This window comes from Jaculus jaculus, chromosome 3, assembly GCF_020740685.1.
Source record: "Jaculus jaculus isolate mJacJac1 chromosome 3, mJacJac1.mat.Y.cur, whole genome shotgun sequence".
In the NCBI taxonomy this organism is placed as follows: domain Eukaryota; kingdom Metazoa; phylum Chordata; class Mammalia; order Rodentia; family Dipodidae; genus Jaculus; species Jaculus jaculus.
Window position 1 is genome coordinate 120,630,589 of NC_059104.1, and position 20,934 is coordinate 120,651,522.

The following is a 20,934-nucleotide window of genomic DNA, read 5'->3' on the forward strand; positions in this document are numbered from 1 at the left end:
GGATAAGGTAAGACCAGGGAAAGGCAGAAGGCTTTTTGTACCTGTTGCAAGATTACCCATATGGCAGCAGTGTGTGTGGGTGGGAGGGTGTCTTCTGCACTTTAACTTCTGTAAAAGTTCTGTAGAAACCTTTTTCTATTTGCATTCTTGGAAAAGTGTAGCATCTTTATCAACATTATTTAAATGTTGAGTTGTGGAAAAATAGCTCAGTAGTGAGGATCCGAGTTTGATCCCTCAAACTCATACAAAAAAGTTGGGCATGGTGGTGGCTTACAATAACCAGTACTGGGAGGGAGAGATCCTTAGGCTCTGGCCAGTTAGTATAGTCACTTGGCAAATTCTAGGCCAGTGAAAAATTCTGTCTCAAAAAAAAGAGGATGGCATTCCTAAGGGATGATACCTAAGATTGTTCTCTGGCCTCTACACACACAAACACACACATATGTACATAACATACACCTGCACACACTTGAATACAATGCAACACACAAATTCTCCAAATGTTAATTCTACACAAAGATATAATTTGACCTCAGTGTAAAGGCTTTGAAGTCTCCTGTTATTTAAATCCAGACTGCCATTGTTGTTATGAGAATTTTATTAAATTAACTGCCACTTTGTCCTATTTTCTTTACCTATGAAAAATGAGGATATAAAACTTACTATATTGTTAGGCTACTGTAGAATTGTTTTAAAACATGCAATTTTTTGTATATTTATATATTTTTGTAATTATTAGATATTTAGCAAAGGCTTTTAGAAGAAAAGGCAACTTCATGTTATACATGCCAACACTACATGTTTCTGTCATGTGATTTTAGTGTAATAAGATATTAGAACTTGAAATAAGACAAGCAGAATTTGAATATAAAAATAGCTTTTGAATAAATAATGCTTCTTTTTGCCTGTCCCCGCTCACCCCATCCAGGTCCTGAGGGAGTCAAACAAATTAGCAGAAATGGAAGAACCACCCTTGCTGCCAGGAGAAAATATTAAGGACATGGGTCTGTAATGGTATTTTTGAAACTTGTCTTCTTTCTGACTATGTAGCCTTTTCAGTCCCCCAGAGTAGAAGATAAATTGCTGACAGAGACACCAATGTTCAGGCATTCTCCAGCGGCAGCCTTCCAGCCTTTTGGTGTGGACTACACATAGACCCATAGCTGTTGGTACTATAGGATTTAGTATAATGTGCAAATTGGATCTTGTTCTAAGTTGTTACTGACTTCTGTGAAGAAAACTGTCATTGTTTTGAATGACTACTTTCAGATATTGTTGTTGTTGATTTGTTGTTGTTTTGATGAATGTACCTTTTAAGATCTTGTTTGAATAAACTCAGGCTAATTTGTAGGTGAAACTACTTTGTATCCATTGCAAAACAAGCCATTTGTTTGCAGACATCTTTTGCTGTGCAACCTAATAGTTACAATAGAGTGGATGAACACTGGAAATGAGGATGAAAGCTATATTTTGGCCTCATCCCTTTGATTTGTATGATTGTCTACAATATATTCATAGTTTAGGAATAAATGTCAGGCAGTTAAAGTAGATGCCATTTTTCATTTTACTGTGAATCATTTTTTAAGGTTTAATAAATGCTTTGTTTTTCCTGGGTAGGTAGGTCTCATTTCTTGTGTAAAAGCAAGCATTTCAAAGGAAGGAAGTGCCCTCTAAATGGGTTGTAAATGACAACTAAATTTAGCATCTTAAAGAAACTCCGAGGATTATTATTTGTCTTATTGCTTTTGACATAAGGAATAACCTCCTCAATCTTTTTTTAATCCTACTCAAATCTCTCTCTACATATATTAATTTTATATATTAATAATAGGTATATTCAAGCTCTCAGTCTACTGAATGAGTTAATGAGCTAGGTATATATTATCAGTGCTAGGTATATGCAGTAGTGATTATGATACAATTACTACCTCATTTAATCATCTATTATGAGGAAAATATTAGCCTTGCTTGGTGAAGAAGAAACTAAGGCTTACATAGCTGATGAAAATTCTATTTTAGTCAGGTGTGGTGGCGCACGCCTTTAATCCTAGCATTCGGAGGCAGAGGTAGGAGAATCACAGTGAGTTCAAGGCTACCCTGAGACCCCATAGTGAATTCTAGATCAGCCTGGGCTAGAGTGAGACTCTACCTTGAACCCCCCCCAAAAAAAAATATATTTTATGCTGTTGTGAACCCAGTGTGTGTGTTGCATCCACTATGATATATATTCTTATAAAAGACTCAACATTACCATTCAAGTTTCTGTCCTTGGTCTCCTTCCTTGGATAACAGCAATTCCCTAAGACTTCATACATACCTCTGCCATGTGTATTTTTTCTGTTGATTATATCTTAAGTAACCCAGAGAATTATGAAGTGAGGGCCAAGAACACAGCTTTAATTATTAATCTACAGTATAGTTATGTGGGAGAAGTGAAAGGAGGGAGGGAAAGAGTGGTAACAGTGTGGTATAAAGTAAGACTGAACATTCGAAATGTGTTCTTTACTTTCCCATTTCTGAAATGGGATCAGGCTCTTCTGAAGTCTCTGTATTGTTTGAATGCTTCTTTGATCCCATGGCTTACTGGACTTCCTTCTCTCATTAGCATGTGTTTTGTTTCTATGCACAGACCTTATGCTCTCATGTAATGTATTTGTGTGTATGTATTGTCCTCTTCCTGGATGTGTATTCTTAAGGTCATCTTGGCACACCTCACAGAAACTTTTAGGAATTCTTTTCTTGATCTTTGAAAACTCAAGATTTGTAAATCTTGGAATACTTTGAAATGTATACTTTAATACCACATTAGTATTACTAATGCAAAATTTAGAAGAATATAAAATATATTAAAATTTTCTCATTTTAAAAATCATCTCTACAGAGTTGATTATTTTCAAAATATTAAATTTATTAGAAGTTTTAAGATTAGGATGAACTTGTATATCTTCATGTAAAATGACCTTAGACTTTACATTTACTTATATAATTCTGTGGTTAGTTTATTTTTTCTAATGCAGAATCTCACTCTAGCCCAGGCTGATCTGGAATTCACTTTGTAGTCCCAGACTGGCCTTAAACTCATGGGTGGCAATCTTCCTACCTCAGCCTCCTGAGTGCTGGGATTAAAGGTATGTGCCAACATGCTTGTCTTTGGTTTAGGTTTTCTAAGGTGGTGGAAACATCAAAAGAATGCCTTAGGAATGAACCATGTCATAGTATTGTGGCCTGGCCAAAGCCACAGAGGTGTTCCCTGATTGCATTTGCTCAGCCTCTTAGAGAGAAGGCAGATACTCAGCAGACGATGCTAAGTTAGTGCTGTAGCTTTGCCAGGAAAGAGCCTGATGCTGTGAAAGGAAATGTGAATTTTTTTAAATTTATTTTTACTTATTTGAGAGAGAGAAAGAGGCAGGCAGAAGGAACGAAAGAATGAATGAATGAGTGAATGAATATGGGCATGCCTAAGGCCTGTAGCCACTGCACATGAACACCAGATGCATGTGCCACCTTGTGGATCTGGCTTTCATGGGTCCTTGGGAATTGAACCTGGGTCATCTGGCTTTGCAGGCCAGAGCCTTAACCACTAAGCCATCTTTCCATACTGAGATTCTAGTTTTTAGTCAGGAGAAAAAGATTCAAGTCTTAATCCTTATAGTTACTGATTCTGGAATAATGAGTCATTTATTTCACCCTGATGTTTCTATCAAAAAGTTGTTAGCAATTTTTGTACTTAAAGATTTATTGAGATTAAATTAAGTATACAAATGAAAAACAGAAAAATACATTTTAAACTACAGTCTTAGGTGTCCAGTAATGGCTGGCAGTATCATTTGCTGTGCTAAGGGCGCTAGTCAGTCTGTTTCCCTTCTACTTGGTATAAGCCCGCTGAACTCCTTCTCCATGATGACTGCAACATTAGAGGAAAGACAAAGCCCCGAGGCTGCTGATGTCGGCAGTGACATCAGTATAGACCTTTGTATTTGTATAAGACTTACAGTCTAGAAGCATTTGTGTGTGTGTGTCTTACCTCATTATTTATAACAGAATTGTCCTGCACTTCCTTAACATGATAAAGACTTTTTGTTTTGTTTTGTTTTTTTGGTTTTTTTTGAGGTAGGGTCTCACTCTAGCTCAGGCTGACCAGGAATTCACTATGGAGTCCCAGGGTGGTCTCGAACTCACAGTGATCCTCCTACCTCTGCCTCCCCAGTGCTGGGATTAAAGGCATGCGCTACCACGCCGGCAAGACCTGTTTGTTAATTTACTGTTTAGCTGCCCTAATGGCATGGAAGGAACTTAAGATCTAAAAACCTTGTATTGGGCATTATGAACTCTATACTGGTAGCCAATATTTTGAGGTACTGGTTAATCAGTTAATGTTTTAAAACCTAATACCAAGCTGGAGAGATGGCTCAGTGGTTAAGGAGCTTGCCAGCAAAGCCTAATAACCTGGTTGGATTCCCCAGTACCCCACCTAAAGCCTGGTGATGCACAAAAGTGGCACTACTTTCTGAGATTGCTTATGTTTGGGTATTGTATTTTTTTAAAAAAATGGTGAAAACTACTGTGGCCAAGAAGACCAAGAGGTGGGTGAAAGTGGTCTAGAAACTGAGAGATAAATGCTGGTTTTAACTATTGCTGGCATTCTCCTCCCAAGCCACATGTTTTATCCAGATACTATCATCTTTGACCTTTTTTTTTTCTGTCTTGGGAAGAGAACTCCCTTTACCTCTCTAGTCCTTCCATTTATTCTATATGCCCTCACCAGATTAGTGCAAGGTTGGAAGCATGGCTTATGATTCAGAGTTTCTTGGAATCACTGAATCTGTGACTTATTTCAATATGAATTAGACTAGCTGTCAGAATTATTTTGTAAAATGAGTAAGCTATGCTTAATAGAACACAATGTCAAGTAAACTATGAATGTTTTGTCTTTTCAGCCAAAGATGTAACTTACATATGTCCCTTCACTGGTGCAGTACGAGGAACGCTGACTGTCACAAATTACAGATTATATTTCAAGAGCATAGAACGGGTAAGATGTATTGGATTCAATATTTGTATATACATGTGTATGTGTATGATGATTGCAGCCAGTTTTATTCAAATTGAAGGCTTTTTGGCTCTTCTTAACTTCTGGGAATAAAATGCTGGGGATTGAACCCAGAGTGCTATGCATGGTAAGCAAGTTTTTTTTATTTTTATCAGTTGCTCAGTTTTCTTTTGTTTCTTCTCGTAGGATCCCCCATTTGTTCTAGATGCTTCACTTGGAGTGATTAGTAGAGTAGAAAAAATTGGTGGTGCTTCTAGCCGAGGTGAAAATTCATATGGACTGGAAACTGTGTGCAAGGTGAACTTTATAATATATATATATATTATATTTGTTTTAAAAAGCTGTCTATTAGCCGGGTGTGGTGGTGCACGCCTTTAATCCCAGCACTTGGGAGGCAGAGGTAGGAAGATCACCATGAGTTCGAGGCCACTCTGAGACTACATGGTGCAATCCAGGTCAGCCCGAGCTAAAGTGAGAGCCTACCTCAAAAAAAAAGAAAAAAGCTGTCTAGTAAATAGAACCTGTGTTTGGAAACTGGTTTTCAATATATCAAATGGATTGCATAGTTGCATTGTGTTCTAGTAGAAGAAAACCCTATAGTCATATGGTACCACTTCTCCATTCTTAATCCCAAATTATTCTTGTACATATTGTAAGTTGACAGTAAATGAGAATATAAACATTACATCCCATCTAACCATGGAAACTTTCTTGAGATCAATTAATAGAAAAGGACCTGGATCTTAGACCTGATTGTAGGGTCATTCCTGGAAGATAACTACCAAAGCATTTAGAATTTCCCATCCAGCAGATGGAACTTGGATAAGGTATGAAGGAAGAGCTTCAGTCAGAGTTTGGTTCTGTCTAGCACCAAGGGACTTAGGAAAAAAAATGTTACATAGAAATGAATCCTAGGAAGGGATAGTAAATAGGAAGATAATGGTAAGTAGGAAAATAATCACCAGATATGATGGAAATGTAATGACAGCTAATTAAATTTTTAATAAATTCATGACAGAAGGTAGACAGAGGTTGTTAGTGTACTGGTCCCACTCAGCTTCAGGTGTAGTGTCTAGTCATGTATCACTCCCTTTACTGCTCCTGTACAAGTAAACTTTCTGCTATGGAATAGAGGGCCATGTATTTTTATTTCTTCCAGTGGACTATTATAATTTCCTTTTCTTCAGGGGCTGTTGTCTAGTTTTTGTATCTATTATTTACAGATCTTAACATGTACATGATAGTTTCAAGTAACCTTATTTATTCAGTAAAGCAGAAGTAAACAAACTAAGTTGGATCCAACATCTTTTCTAGGATATTAGGAATTTACGATTTGCTCATAAGCCTGAGGGGCGAACAAGGAGATCCATATTTGAGAATCTAATGAAATATGCATTTCCCATCTCCAACAGCCTGGTAAATGTTTTTGTTGTTGTTGTTCCCCCTCACCCCTCCCCCGAGGTAGGGTCTCACTGTAGCCTAGGCTGACCTGGAACTCACTCTGTAGTCCCAGGCTGGCCTTGAAGTCACCGCAGTCCTCCTACCTTTGCCTCCCTAGTATTCCCAGCAAAATGTTTCTTTTCTTTGAAAACACTTGCATTATAATTATTAGTATAAAGAAACTTACATAGGTTATCTAGAATCTCTAGAATTATATACCTGTGTTGCTGTTTAATTAGATGTCTAATTTAGGCCTAATCTAACTTGTATGAGCTAGTTTCTTTGGCTGTGAAAGCTATTTTAAGGTACATTTTAGTACTGATTTTGTGTGTGTTTGTGTGTATATGTCTGTATGTATTTTGAGGCAGGATTTAACTACATTGCTCAGGCTATCCTTGAACTTTCAGTTCTCTTGTCCTAGGCTTCTGAATAACTTGTATCCTGGGCTTGTACCATTAGGCCCAGCTTATACAATTTTTCTGTTAAAGGTATTTCTCTGATTCAAAGTTACAAGTAGTTTTCTTTAGGATTTGAACTACTTTTAGTTGGGACTGTCACTGAAGACTAGCCATTTGGGACAATTGCTGGTCCACATGTTAGAGGTGAGATCAGTACCAAGGAAGCACAGCTAGATGTAGGGATCAATAGCAGTTCTCTCATTCCATTTTCATGTTTTCTTTTCTTTTTTTTTTTTTAAATTACATTATTTATTTGAGAGAGAGAGAGAGAATGAGAATGGGTACTCCAGGTCCTCCAGCCACTATCAATGAACACCAGGCATATGCGCCACCTTGTGCATTGAGGAATGGAACCTGGGTCTTTAGGGTTTTCAGGAACGCACCTTAACCACTAAGCCATCTCTCCAGCCCCAAGTTTTATTTTTTAATGCCATACTTGTTTCTACAGTTGTAAAAATTATCTTTTTGTTATGTTGATTATATACTAAAAACAAAAAGCAGAGATTACTCATTGTGGTTTAGAAAGCATAACATCAATTTCAGCTGTTTTACTGCTGGTGTCTGGGATGTCACAGTCATAGTAGATGCCTTGACTTTCATTACGTAGTAATAAACTTTTAAAAGCTTCCAAAAGGATCTGAAGGAAATAGGCCAGCCACTGATAGATTTTATTTGTGGGTCTCTGTTTTTCCGATACTAAAAAAACATGTAAACAGCAACAATGTTTATTAATTGTTGTAAAAATTTAAAAAATTCAAATAGAAAACAGAACCTAAAACAACATATAAAAGATAGAAATAGATAAGTAATTAATTTTTTAATATTTCTGATTCATTAAGTTCTTACTGTTTCTCTAAACTATTAATGGTTGACTTTTTTTGTAGCCTCTTTTTGCTTTTGAATATAAAGAAGTATTCCCTGAAAATGGGTGGAAACTATATGACCCTCTTTTAGAGTACAGAAGACAGGTAAGTACTTTTTATATTAATTTTCATATTTTATTTTCTTTTTATTACAAAGAAAACAGTGAGTAAAAGTAAACTGTTTTTGTTGTTAGATTTTGTTTATAAGTGAAGGTGAAACCTGATTAATTTGGCTTTCATTTCCTTTGAATTGCTTCTCAAAATATGCTGATGATATTTTATGAATCTTTACTTAACCATTAAGGAAAATAAGTCAGTGATTTCCATTGTTGCCCCATATTGTCACCTACTTGAAGAATGCGATATTTCCAATGATGACAGTGGTTCCTATGTTAGCGACTTTTTAGGGATATGGGGTGGTGGGAGAGAGTTGGGAATACCTCTCTGGATTTTGGAGTATGATGCAGTAGAATCTCATATGTTTGCTTTGACTCTCTTGACTGACTCATTGTTTTCCAAGAAAACTTCAGAAGATAGTTTTATTTCTTAGAAGTTTTGTAGGGTTTACTGATTACAATTCTTTTTTTTTTTTTTTGGTAGGGTCTCTCGCAGTAGTTCAGGCTGACCTGGAATTCACTATGTAGTTTCAGACTAACCTTGAACTCAGCGATTCTCCTATCTTGGACCAGTGCTGGGAATAAAGGAATGTGCCACCACACTTGCCACATTCATCAATTCATATAATACCTATTAAATGCTAGTAGCTAAAATACAAAACATAACCATATAATTAAAACAAAAACAGAACCAGAGATTCTCCAAGGAGTAGTGACATTTATTTGGGAATATTAAAACATATAGTGGGAGTACATGTGCAACAGTATGCTGTGGGCTCCTTCAAAGAATTTGAGGCAAAGGGAAGTTTTTAAAATAAGTGTGGCCACAATGGTAAGACCTTAAGCTAAGATTTCCAATAATCCATTTTCATTTATGACTTGTACTTTAGGTTTGTTTCACAAAGCCAGAAGGGATCAAATTTCACCAACGGGTAGCAAACAGTACATTCATAGTATGGAGCTGCTATTCAGGGGTACAGTAGCTGGGCAGATGTTCCTGCAGAAGTACATTTGGGAAATGTTTCATAGTTCTTTGAACACTGGCTCACTAGCTAAGATAGTTACTATCAGTTATACATTAATATTTTCCGGGGCTGGAGAAGTGGCTTAGTGGTTAAGCACTCGCCTGTGAAGCCTAAGGACCTCGGTTCGAGGCTCAGTTCCCCAGAACCCACATAAGCCAGATGCACAAGGTGGCGCATGCATCTGGAGTTCCTTTGCAGTGACTGGAGGCCCTGGTGTGCTCATTCTCCCCCCCCCCCCTTTCTCTCTGTCTGTTGCTTTCAAATAAATAAAAACAAAACAAAAAAATTTAAAAAAATATTCCTTCTTGGGCTGGGGAGATGGCTCATCAGATAAGGCGTTTGCCTGTAAAAGCCTAATGACCCAGGTTCAGTTCCTTAGTACTCACATAAAGCCAGAGATGCACAGAAAAGTGCATGAGTCTGGAGTTTGTTTGCAGTGGCTTGAGGCCTTGGCATGCCTATTCTCTCCCTCTTCTCTCTACCTCTCTGTTTGAAACAAAAACAAAAACAAAAACCCTCTCCTGCTTAATCTCCCAGCTATATTTATTTTTACTTAAATTGACACAGTTGACTCCATTTTGATTCTGACAACTTACATAATTCTCCCACATTTAATGGAAGATCTAAGCAAGCACATTAACAATATACTGTAATGATCTCCCTGATGAAACAAATATTTTAGGGAGGAAGCATGAAGTCATCTGGGAATGGACAAGAGTTTTGTTTCTGCTAGAGTGTACAATGGCAAGAAAGCAAGAAAGTAGGTAGCTACTGATAAATTTTAGGTAAAGGAAGATGATTACTTTTTGATATCCCTAAAAGTTTCTTGTGGAAGCTAGTTGTGTATGGAAAGGAGAAAACACATAATAGCCTGGATTTGAGGACTGAGAGAAAGTGATAGTTTAGAAGAAAAATAGAATTGGTCATTGATCAGTATAGGAGGCAAGGAGGAGGGAAGAGATAAATATGATAAATTCCTTGCTTAAATGCCACATTTTAAAACTTGGTAATTTATGATATTTGTTATAATATGTAATTGCTTTTTGAAAACTACTTAATTTAGTCCTTTTCCTTTTAGCTATAAAGAAGAATCTTAGTGTTACCTTGAATGTGTAAAGTTATGGGGAGGGGGATCATAAGAGCAAGTTAGGACCAGGCTATAATGAAAAAACAAACCATGATTAGGAGATTAGGAAAACAGCTCTATGGAATGTTCTTACCACCCAGTTACTGTGAGGGTTTTTATCTGTATTAATTCTAGTGTTCTTTGGCAACAGCATGAAAAATTTTCCTTAAAGAATACCTTCTGTGCTTCTATTTCAAATATTATAACAATTTAATAAACCAGGAGAGTAAAGTTTCCTTAAACAAAAAGTTTCCTCTTGCCGGGTGTGGTGGTGCACACCTTTAATCCTAGCACTTGAGAGGTAGAGGTAGGAGGATCACCATGAGTTTGAGGCCACCCTGAGACTACATAGTGAATTCCAGGTCAGCCTGGACCAGAGTGAGACCCTACCTCAAAAAGCCCCCCCCCCCAAAAAAAAGGTCTTTTTATGTACAAAGGAGAGATTTGGAATGTACATAGAATTGCCTAATGTGTAGCTTTGGTCAAGTTACAGACAGAGCAGGAAAAAAGTTAATGAGTCTTGAGTACATTGTGTTGCATTTTATATGGTCTGGTATAGTGCCTATGCATAGTTGATGCTGAAAAGTTATATTTTGGGACTGGAGAGATGGCTCAGCATTTAAGGCACGAAGCCTTAGGACCCATGTTTGACTCTCCAGAACCCACATAAGCCAGACACACAAGGTGACAGAAGTGTGCAAGGTAGCACATGCGCACAAAGTGGCACACACATCTGGAGTTCAGTTGCAGTGGCTGGAGACCCTGGCATGCCAACTCCCTCCCTCTCCCCTGCCCCACATAATAAAAGGCCAGTCTGTTGGGCTTGTCTCAAAAAAATAAATATTTTTACTATAGTTTCTTTCATTTTGTTTTTTTCTGTTTAATAAGAATTAATAGAGGGCTGGAGAGATGGCTTAGCGGTTAAGCGCTTGCCTGTGAAGCCTAAGGACCCCGGTTCGAGGCTCGGTTCCCCAGGTCCCACGTTAGCCAGATGCACAAGGGGGCGCACGCGTCTGGAGTTCGTTTGCAGAGGCTGGAAGCTCTGGGACGCCCATTTTCTCTCTCTCCCTCTATCTGTCTTTCTCTCTGTGTCTGTCGCTCTCAAATAAATAAATAAAAAATTTAAAAAATTAAAAAAAAAAAAGAATTAATAGACCTACTAACACTGAATTTGGTGCAAAAAGGAACATGTATCCCTACATTATAATGTTTCTTACTAAGAGCCTAGCCATCGCTATTTCAGCAGTTCAGATGATAAACAGTGGGAACTCAAGAGTTTCACTTAGATGACTACTGTCCTAGCGCCTTTTGGTATTTTACTACTCTATCCTATGTTTGCTTTCATGTGTAGGGAATTCCAAATGAAAGCTGGAGAATAACAAAGATAAATGAACGCTATGAACTTTGTGACACGTATCCTGCTCTCTTGGTGGTGCCAGCAAACATTCCTGATGAGGAATTGAAAAGAGTGGCATCCTTCAGGTCAAGGGGACGGATCCCAGTAAGTAGGGACTTTACAGATGCTTTTGTACTCTACCTTATTCCCTCATGCCCTACTTTACTTAATGAATTGGAAGAATGGGTATAGAATGAAAGTAGTAATTGACGTGGAGATACAAGAGATTGAATTATCAAGTGAGTTGTTTTTCTTTTTTTCTTTTTTTTTCCCGTTGTTGTTGTTGTTTTTGAGGTAGAGTCTAGCTCTAGCCCAGGCTGACCTGGAATTCATTATGTAATCTCAGGGTGGCCTTGAACTTCTGTGATCATCTTACCTCTGTCTCCTGAATGCTAGGATGAAAGGCGTGCACCTCCATACCTAAATGTTTGCTCTCCATTCATGCGTGCTTGTATGTGTGTATGCTTGTGAGCACATGTGGTACATGTAGATACATGTGTGCACATGGGTGTGGAGGCCAGTGGTCAACATTGGGTGTCTTCCTTAATTGCTTTTTTTGTTTTGGATTTTGAGGTAGGATCTCACTCTAGTCCAGGCTGACCTGGAATATAGATTCTCAGGGTAGCCTCAAACTCATGGCTGTCCTCCTACCTTTGTCTCCCGAATGCTGCACCACCACGCCTGGTTTAATTGCTTATTTTTTGAGACAAGGTCTCTCACTGAATCTGGAGCTCACCAACTTAGCTATGCTAGCTGGCCAGCAAATGGCACCGATCCTCCTGTCTCTGCCTCTCCAGAGCTAGAATTATAGTTGGAACCCTCTGTACCCAGGTATTACATATGTCCTTAGAATCTGGACTCAGTTCCTTATACTTGTTCAGCAAACATTTTAAGGAACCATCTCCTCAGCCCTGAGAATTATAAACTGTAAAATTACAAAACTTAAAACAGAATCGTCTAGTTCCTAACTTGAAAATTTTTGTCCTGAGCATTACTTTCTTTATTTGATGTTTAGTCATGGTAGTAAATGTTCTTTTCCATTAAATCCAAGAAAGAACTATAAAATTATGATTTAAAACTATATCTAGAAATGAACCAACTTAAATAATTTTAGGTATAAAATTCATAGATTCCAAAGATTAAAAAAGTTGAGCTCTTTTACTGATATATTTAAAAATTTTTAAAGTAGCGTGTAGGGGCTTGAGAGATAGCTCAGCAGTTAAGGCACTTGCCTGCAAAGCCTGACAACCTGGGTTCAATTGCCTAATGCCCACATAAAGCCAGGCATACAAAGGACACATACATCTGGAGTTGCTTTGCAGCAGATGGAGGCTCTGGCACACTCATTCTGTGTGTGTGTGTGTGTGTGTGTGTGTGTGTGTGTCTGTCTGTCTCTCTCTGCTTGCAAATAAAATAAAATAAATATATTTTTAAAGAGTGGGGTCAGGTGTGGTGGTTCATACCCTTAATTTCAGCACTTGGGGGGCCAAGGTAGAAGGATTGCCATAAATTCAAGGCCATCCTGAGATTACAGAGTGAATTTCAGGTCAGCGTGGACTACAGGGACACCCTACCTTGGAGAAACATAATTAAAAATAAAAACATAGAGTGTACTTGGTGCTATTTAAGTATATATATTTTCCTAAGACAAGGTATCTCAGTAGTCAGTGACTTTCACAAGTCAATATCTGATTAAGAATTAGATCAAGCCAGGCACGATGTCACATACTTTTAATCCCAGCACTTGGGAGACAGAGATAGTTGCTCCTTGAGCTCAAGGCCACCCTGAGACTATATAGTAAATTCCAGATCAGCTTGGCTGAAGTGAAACTCTATCTCGAAAAACAAGAACAAAATTAGGTCAAGCTTTCCACATGCCAGATTTGGCTTAAAAAAAAGGAGGTGAGTTTCCTGACAGCCTGAATTATCCTCTCATGATCAGATTTTAGATTCCTGAGAAAGAGTTTTATAGATCACTAGATTTGAAAATTATAAGAATAGAAGAATATTGAAGGAAATGTTACCATTTTCCCCTTATCTAGGTTTTATCATGGATTCACCCTGAAAGTCAAGCCACAATCACTAGATGCAGCCAGCCCATGGTAGGAGTAAGTGGGAAACGAAGCAAAGAAGATGAGAAATATCTTCAAGCCATCATGGATTCCAATGCCCAGTCGCACAAAATCTTTATATTTGATGCCCGGCCAAGTGTTAATGCTGTTGCAAATAAGGTGAGAATTTCTGTCTGTAATTTGCATTGCAAATAGTTTGATGAATCAGTGGAAGTCATCTGAGCCAGAGAGCTAGACAGTAATTAAGCTTTACAGAGGGGAAACTGGAGGTTAGACTGTGGTTCTTTACTTGACGATAGGATCTCAAGTTTGGATGGATTCTTTCTAAGACTGCAGTTTATATGCATTAGACAGAAATTAGTTCATGTAGAAACAAAACAATGAAAATACTATAAAACACTCTAAACTCTGTATACCTTGAACATTGCTTGTATTTTCAAACTTATGTGTATATTTATCACAATTCTTAAAATGAGGAAAATTTATTCTTAATTTTAAGGTGTAACTAACCATACTCAACTGTGGTTGGACCTATCTGTCTGTCTCTCTCTCTCTCTGTCTGTCTGTCTACCTACCTACCTACCTACCTACCTACCTATCTTTCTATCTAATCTATCCCTTAATGAGTAGCACGTAGATGATCATCCTTTAAATCATTGTGGATATTCCTTACTATTTCTGTCTGCTTAGTTTTTTCAATTTTACTTATTTGTAAGGAGACATAGAGAGGGGAGAGGGGGCACATTAGAATGAAGTCCAGATGCATGTACCATTTTGTGCGTCTTGCTTTACATGGGTGAATTGAACTAGGGCCATCAGGGTTTGCAAGGAAGTGCCTTTAATCCCTGAACCATCTCCCCAGCCCCATCTGCTTTTGTTTAAAAGGCATTGTAAGTTCTAGGTAGGTATTCCCTGTAAAAGTTCTCTTTCAAGAAGATGAGGGAGAAGCATGACATTCGAAATTTTTACAGGTTGTAAATTTAAGATCATGTAAATGAAGCTGCTAGCGGAAGAGCTCATGTATACTCTTCTAGCAATTGCTTGTTCTCCCTGTTTTTTGTCGTAAATGAGCATGACTAAGACTTAGGTTTGGTTTCTAGGATGAAAGAGCAAAGCAGAAAAGGTGGCAAGGTAACCTGTTAGCTTCCTCACCCTATGTATTTGTTTTAAATACCCAATACATACTCACTCTGGAAATTGCCTTCTAATTTATAAACTATGTATCCTTGTTGCAACATGTTTTTGTGAATAGTGGGAACATGTTTTTATAGCTTGGTAAGTTACTGTGTGATGAGTGGATACTTTCATAGCTATGGCCGACATCTAGAACTGAAATCTTTGCCAGCCACAAATCATCCATGTGTGCCCCTCTAGAGGCATTATCACCTTCTACCCTGCTGAAAGTACCTTCTCTTCTATAGTCATGTTTTCAGTATTTCTTTATACTTCATAACCACAGTTTTGTATCCTCAGGTTCTAGTTTAGTTTTACCTTGTAGAATAGTGTATTCAGTCCATCTTTAAGTCTCTAAATCTGCAGTGCTCTCCTTGACTAAGTTTTCCTTATGTTTTACATGTAGAGTTCTAACAGCCCACGTTATGCTAGCTAAGTCATGGTGTGGGTCATTTTTATTCTGTCCATGAATTTATGTCAGATGCACTGGATATTGTTCAGATTAGTTTTAATCCCTGTGACAGCACTATAATAATACCATAAGGCAGGTACACAAAAGGTCAGCAGCTGTTGGTACTTGGTATCTGGATACATTAAGTCACTTGGGGTTGCAAAATACTGCTTTCTAAAAGGTGCTCTCTGGATTCTTCCTGTAAATGCATGCTTTCTCTAATCTATATTTTGGATAACCCCTAAGTTAACTTCATACAAAAAAAGACAAGATAAATGCTTATTTTTATTAGCTTTCTTCGGAATGAAACCACTTCTTATCATCCCCTAAAGGTAACTCATGAGTCTCACTCGATACAAAGATTTTGGAGTTCAGGGAGAGATTATGAGCTCCAACTTTTGGACATTTGCCTATTCTTAACAAACAATTCAAATGAACAGACCAAGAAGGATAGATAATAAATTATTAAATTTATTTATGGGGAAATTTGAAAATAGGAAGAAGGCTAGGGCTGATGTATATGCCCATGTGGAGGCAGGACCTAGGACCCCATGTGGGAAGCAGAACATGAGCTTGGTGGAGAAACATGGACCAGGCTTTCCAGGAAATTAAAAAAATAAGGGCCAGAACTTAATAGAAAACTAAGAGTTAATAAGTGAGTAACAAATGAGAAAACAAAAAAGTACCTTCTCCCCCATTCCAACAGTCAGGTTGCTGGGATGAGGGAAGGATTTAGTCTGTTGTTGAAAAGCCAAGGCAAAGAAAGGCTTTGCCCACCAGGTAAGCCCCTCTTACAGTTTATAGTTTATTGGGGTAGGCTTCACCATCAGTCACAGGTGAGTATGGGAGAAGTTGATTGGTCTAATTCAAGGATCTGACTCAGAAGCTAGGCCACCTAGGTAGTGTGCTAGATTGGGGGAGCAGTAGGGGTGCTGTTTTTGAGGGATGAGACTGGATTAGTTGCTGAATTCCAGTTCTTCTGAAGCAGGCGATGTGACATCTCTTTTGGTTCTCTTTTTGGGCCTTCTTCTAGCTGTCTATGTATAAAAATAAACACCTTACCCCTATTTCTCCATCAGCTCTAGCCCAAGCAGACCTGGAACTAACTTTATATCCCTAGGCTAGCCTTAAACTCACAAGATCCTCTTACTTTAGCCTCCGGAGTGCTGAGACTAAAGGCGTGTGCCACCATGTCCAGCTCTAATTTCTTTTTGGGCGGATGGGGAGGATGGTATGAAAGGGATTATTTCAGGTTTACAGTTTTTACTCTAATTGAGAACTCTATTATGTGAATATATTACATGCTTGTCATATTTCCAAAGGGTTATACTCTAATGTTCCTCTCCCCATTTCACTCAGGGCCCTCTTCAGTGGGATTATTGGTATTCTTTGTGGAGTCATGAGTCACTATGAACTAATGTATTAACATTTATTTGAGGGCTGGAGAGATGGCTTAGTGGTTAAGCGCTTGCCTGTGAAGCCTAAGGACCCTGGTTCGAGGCTCGGTTCCCCAGGTCCCACGTTAGCCAGATGCACAAGGGGGCGCACGCGTCTGGAGTTCGTTTGCAGAGGCTGGAAGCCCTGGCGCGCCCATTCTCTCTCTCTCCCTCTATCTGTCTTTCTCTCTCTGTCTGTCGCTCTCAAATAAATAAATAAAAAAATAAAATTTATTTGACATTTTCAGGGCTGAGGAGATGGTTTATTGGTTAAAGGCGCTTACTTGCAAAGACTGCTGGCCTGGTTTGATACCTCAGTACTCACATAAGGCATGGAGTTGGTTTGCAGTGGAAAGAGGCCCTGACATGCCCATACTCTCTCTTTCACCCCATCTTTATCAAGTAAATAAACAAAGATATAGAAATTTTAAGAAAATTTTTGACATTTTTCTAAGATATCAATCCAAGTTCAAAAGGCCTACAGTAAGCATAAGAGGCCAGCAGTCTCACCCTTACAAGCCCTCCAGTTTGAGCAGCAGGGTTCTACTAAGAGCAAAGTCAACACTGAAGAGGCTACAGAGGAGATCCAGGTGAAAGCATGCTGGGGAAGAAGGAAGAGGGAGCTAGGATTAGGGTTAGTACAGGTATGGGGGTAAGCACAGAGAAACACTAGAAAGTTAGCCTTTACATTTCTTCTTTTCTTCCCTCCCTCTCTTTTTTTAAATTTGTATTTATTTGACAGAGAAAAAGGGAGTGAGAGAGAGAGAGAAGGAGAGAGAATGGGCGCACCAGAGCCTCCAGCCACTGCAAACCCCAGACGCATGCACCCCTTTGTGCTTCTGGGTAATGTGGATCCTGGGGAGTTGAACCTGGGTCCTTTGACTTTGCAGGCAAATGCCTTAACCGCTAAGCCATCCCTCCAGCCTCCTTCCTCTCATTTTTGAAGTAGGGTCCACTCTAGCCCAGGCTGACCTGAAGCAAGTATTAGGTAAAAAAGTGGTTTGCTGGGGATATGCATTTGAGGGGATATACCTTGGCCCTCAACCCTTCCTGTCACACTTCCTGCTTCCTGGCTTCCAAGAGGTGAACAGTTTTCCTATTGCTGTAATAAATATCACACCACAGCCAGAACCATGGAACCTAGCCCATGGTGGATGAAACCCATAAGGAAAAAAAAAAAAAAAGCCTTCCTCCCTTGAGTTGTTTTCTCAGGTGTTTTGTCAGAGCAATAGAATACTGAAACATGAGTGAACTAAACATGTGTTTCTTGCACATTATGAACTGGTGTTGCATTAGGTATGAAGGAGCATTTAATGAGAAATGTAGATAGGATTTGAAATATGGGTAGGGAAAGTATAAATACTTTAATATGGTTCATATTTAATATTTATAATAGCCTCATAATGGTAAACACATCTTCTTGTTATATATAAAGAATAATATGAGGTAGAATGTGGTTTTCTAAATAGCCTCTTCTTTCACGGATTTTCAATTTTATGGAACTGTAATGGATATCCGTAAAGGATAGCTTTACATTTATTTATGATTTGCTGTGATATGTGATTTTTCCAGGCAAAGGGTGGAGGTTATGAAAGTGAAGATGCCTATCAAAATGCAGAACTAGTTTTTCTGGATATTCACAATATTCATGTTATGAGAGAATCACTACGGAAACTTAAGGAGATTGTGTATCCTAACATTGAGGAAACTCACTGGTTGTCTAACTTGGAATCTACTCATTGGCTAGAACATATTAAGGTGTGTATATACTACTATATCTCAAAGGCTTTCTTTGCCCCTTTATTTACATTAGCTCTTATAATTGAAATCAACACAAAGGTACCTACTGAACAGTGGAATGCTGGCTCTTTTGAAAATTAGAGGTCTGTTTACGTTTTGATGTTTGAGTCAGTGTCTTATGTTGCACATTTGGTGCTGTTGTACTTGTTTTCCTCTTTCCCATTCTTATCTGAATTCTATCAGTCTTCAGATCCTAATTCATATTTCTAACAAAAGCTTTCTAGACTTTCTCCATTTCTGTCTTCTCTGAACTTTTACTTTCCTTTGTCTTTCTATTTAATACTGTGTTCTTTCTTTATTTGGCTTTGTTTAAGACAAGAGTTTCACTCTAAAGCTCATGCTGTTCTTGAAGTTCTGGCAGGCTTCCTCCTGCTGGCCTTGAAGTCATGGCAGTGTTATTGCCTCATCCTTTCAAGTGCTGGGATTATAGGCACAGAATGGGGCAGGCAGCACTATCTTGTGAATAGATACCCAAGAAATATTTGGTGCCTTATTTTTTGAAGTAAAACCATTTGTTCAGAGAAATAAAGAGGACTTGAAAGGTTTTCAATTGAAAATTAAGTCACTTGAAAACCACCTTGTGGACACCATTTAACCTAACATTAATGTTTACAGATATCTTCTAAATTTCACTATTATAAATTACCAAACTCTAATACACTTATATTACTGCATTATGCCAAATTATAAAATTGGGGTGGAGAGATGGTTCGGTGCTTAAGGCACTTGCTTGCAAAGCCTGACAACCCTCGTTGGATTCCCCAGTACCTATAAAACCAGATGCACAGTGGCACATGCATCTGGAGTTGGTTTACAGTGAGGACGCCCTGGTGCACACACTCATTCTTTCTTTCTCTCTTTCTGCTTGCAAATAAAGAAAAATATTAAAAAATTATATCATGGGAAATGATATTTCATGTTAACAATGAGTAGACCAATACTCACTTAAAACCTCTAAAATTCAGATAAAATTGATAGTCAAACAATGAGAATTATTTACTGTTGTTTCTTAATATTTATTTTGTTTCTCAAGAAGCCAACTATAAACACTGTTCAGTAAGAGGTCATGTTCATGTGGCCCAGGTACATGTGGTGTAACTTGACTTGGAACTAACAAAAATGTTGTGTTTATTTCTGAAAAGTCTGAGGTCATTTCATCAGCAGGTATAAACATTCCCTCCAAAAGACTAGGTATAACAGAAATATTTCCCTAAAGATACATATACAATTTGTCTACACTACTTTATTCTCCACTAAATCTCACCCATTCTTCAGAACTTTGCTCAAAGATCACCTTCTCGAGATCTTGTTTCTAAATTTATGCAAAACCAGTTTTACTAGTACTCATTCTATATTCTCTTATGGAATGTTTGCACTCATTGATATCTGATGTGCCACATACTTCCTTGTTTGTGTCTGGTTAGTCTCCCCAAGTGGAATGTAGACAGCTTGTTAGGTCTACTGGTTTATCTCTCTAATACTCAAAGCAGTACCTGCAACGTATTAAGAGACTTCTGAATGAATGAATGAATGAATGCTAGCTACACTATTCTGTGTAACTTTCTGTTCATTCTATAAACGAAGCCTTTAAGTTGGAGATTCTTAAGTCTGAGCATGCATTGAAAATAAGATGACTTATTCAAAATAGTGAATTAAGGACTGAAGAGATGGTGTAGCAGTTAAAGATACTTATTTTCAAAGCCCAAAGGCCTGTGCTAGATTCTCCAATACCCACATAAAGCCTGATGCACAAAGTGGTATGTGTGTCTAGACTTGATTTGCAATTAATTACACTAGGCCCATTCTCATTCTCTCTCTACTTGCAAATAAGAAATATTTTTTAAAAATAATGAATTCAGGGCTGGAGAGATGGCTTAGTGCTTAAGGTGCTTGACTGCATAGCCTAAGAATCCAGGTTCAATTTCCCAGTACCCATGCAAGCCAGATGCACAAGGTGTTACATGCATCTGGAGTTTGCAGCAACTGAAGGCCTTGGCGTGCCCATTCTCTCTTTTCTTCCCCCTCTCTCTCCCTGTTTGTCTCTTCCTCCCTGTATCTTAAAAAACAGGTATCTTTTTTTAAAAAAAAATAATGAATTCAGATCAGAATGAGGCCTATTCTCCAACATGACTGATGCATATTCAAGATTGTTATTGCTTCTGAGTGCCTATGCCCAGAATATGCATATGGTTAGAATCAAAGGAAGGTCATGAGATTTCTAAGCCTACTATCTTTTGTCTTTAACTCATCTCTGTGTGATGCCATTTTCTCTCTCTCTTTTCAAGGAGAGAAGAGGGGAGGGGAAAAGAGAAAGATCAGATACATGCCCCACCTTGTGTATCTGATTTATGTGGGTACTGGGGAATCAAACCCTGGTTATTTGGCTTTGTAGGCAAGGGCCTTAACCGCTGAGCAATTTCTCAAGCCCCCATCTTCATTTTTATGTACAATATTGATGTAGCCACTGAAGAGAAGAATAGGGACACACTACTGACCATTTTTTTAAAATATTTGGTCATTTTTTTGTT

The 20,934-nt window shown here is 38.2% G+C and overlaps 1 protein-coding gene across 5 annotated transcripts in view; it reads left to right on the forward strand.

Annotated features, from left to right (window-relative positions):
• Mtmr2 (myotubularin related protein 2) overlaps positions 1 to 20,934 on the forward strand; it is an 82,049-nt gene that overhangs the window by 50,546 nt on the left and 10,569 nt on the right. For 3 of the 5 annotated variants that reach the window (XM_004661919.3, XM_045145428.1, XM_045145429.1), the window contains 8 exons: positions 929 to 1,004; positions 4,938 to 5,032; positions 5,237 to 5,347; positions 6,365 to 6,466; positions 7,833 to 7,916; positions 11,430 to 11,579; positions 13,517 to 13,705; positions 18,179 to 18,364. In XM_004661919.3, the coding sequence (XP_004661976.2) occupies positions 929 to 1,004; positions 4,938 to 5,032; positions 5,237 to 5,347; positions 6,365 to 6,466; positions 7,833 to 7,916; positions 11,430 to 11,579; positions 13,517 to 13,705; positions 18,179 to 18,364 (993 nt within the window). The remainder of the gene's footprint in view (positions 1 to 928; positions 1,005 to 4,937; positions 5,033 to 5,236; positions 5,348 to 6,364; positions 6,467 to 7,832; positions 7,917 to 11,429; positions 11,580 to 13,516; positions 13,706 to 18,178; positions 18,365 to 20,934) is intronic. The other 2 variants (XM_045145427.1, XM_045145430.1) reach the window with 2 other exon arrangements.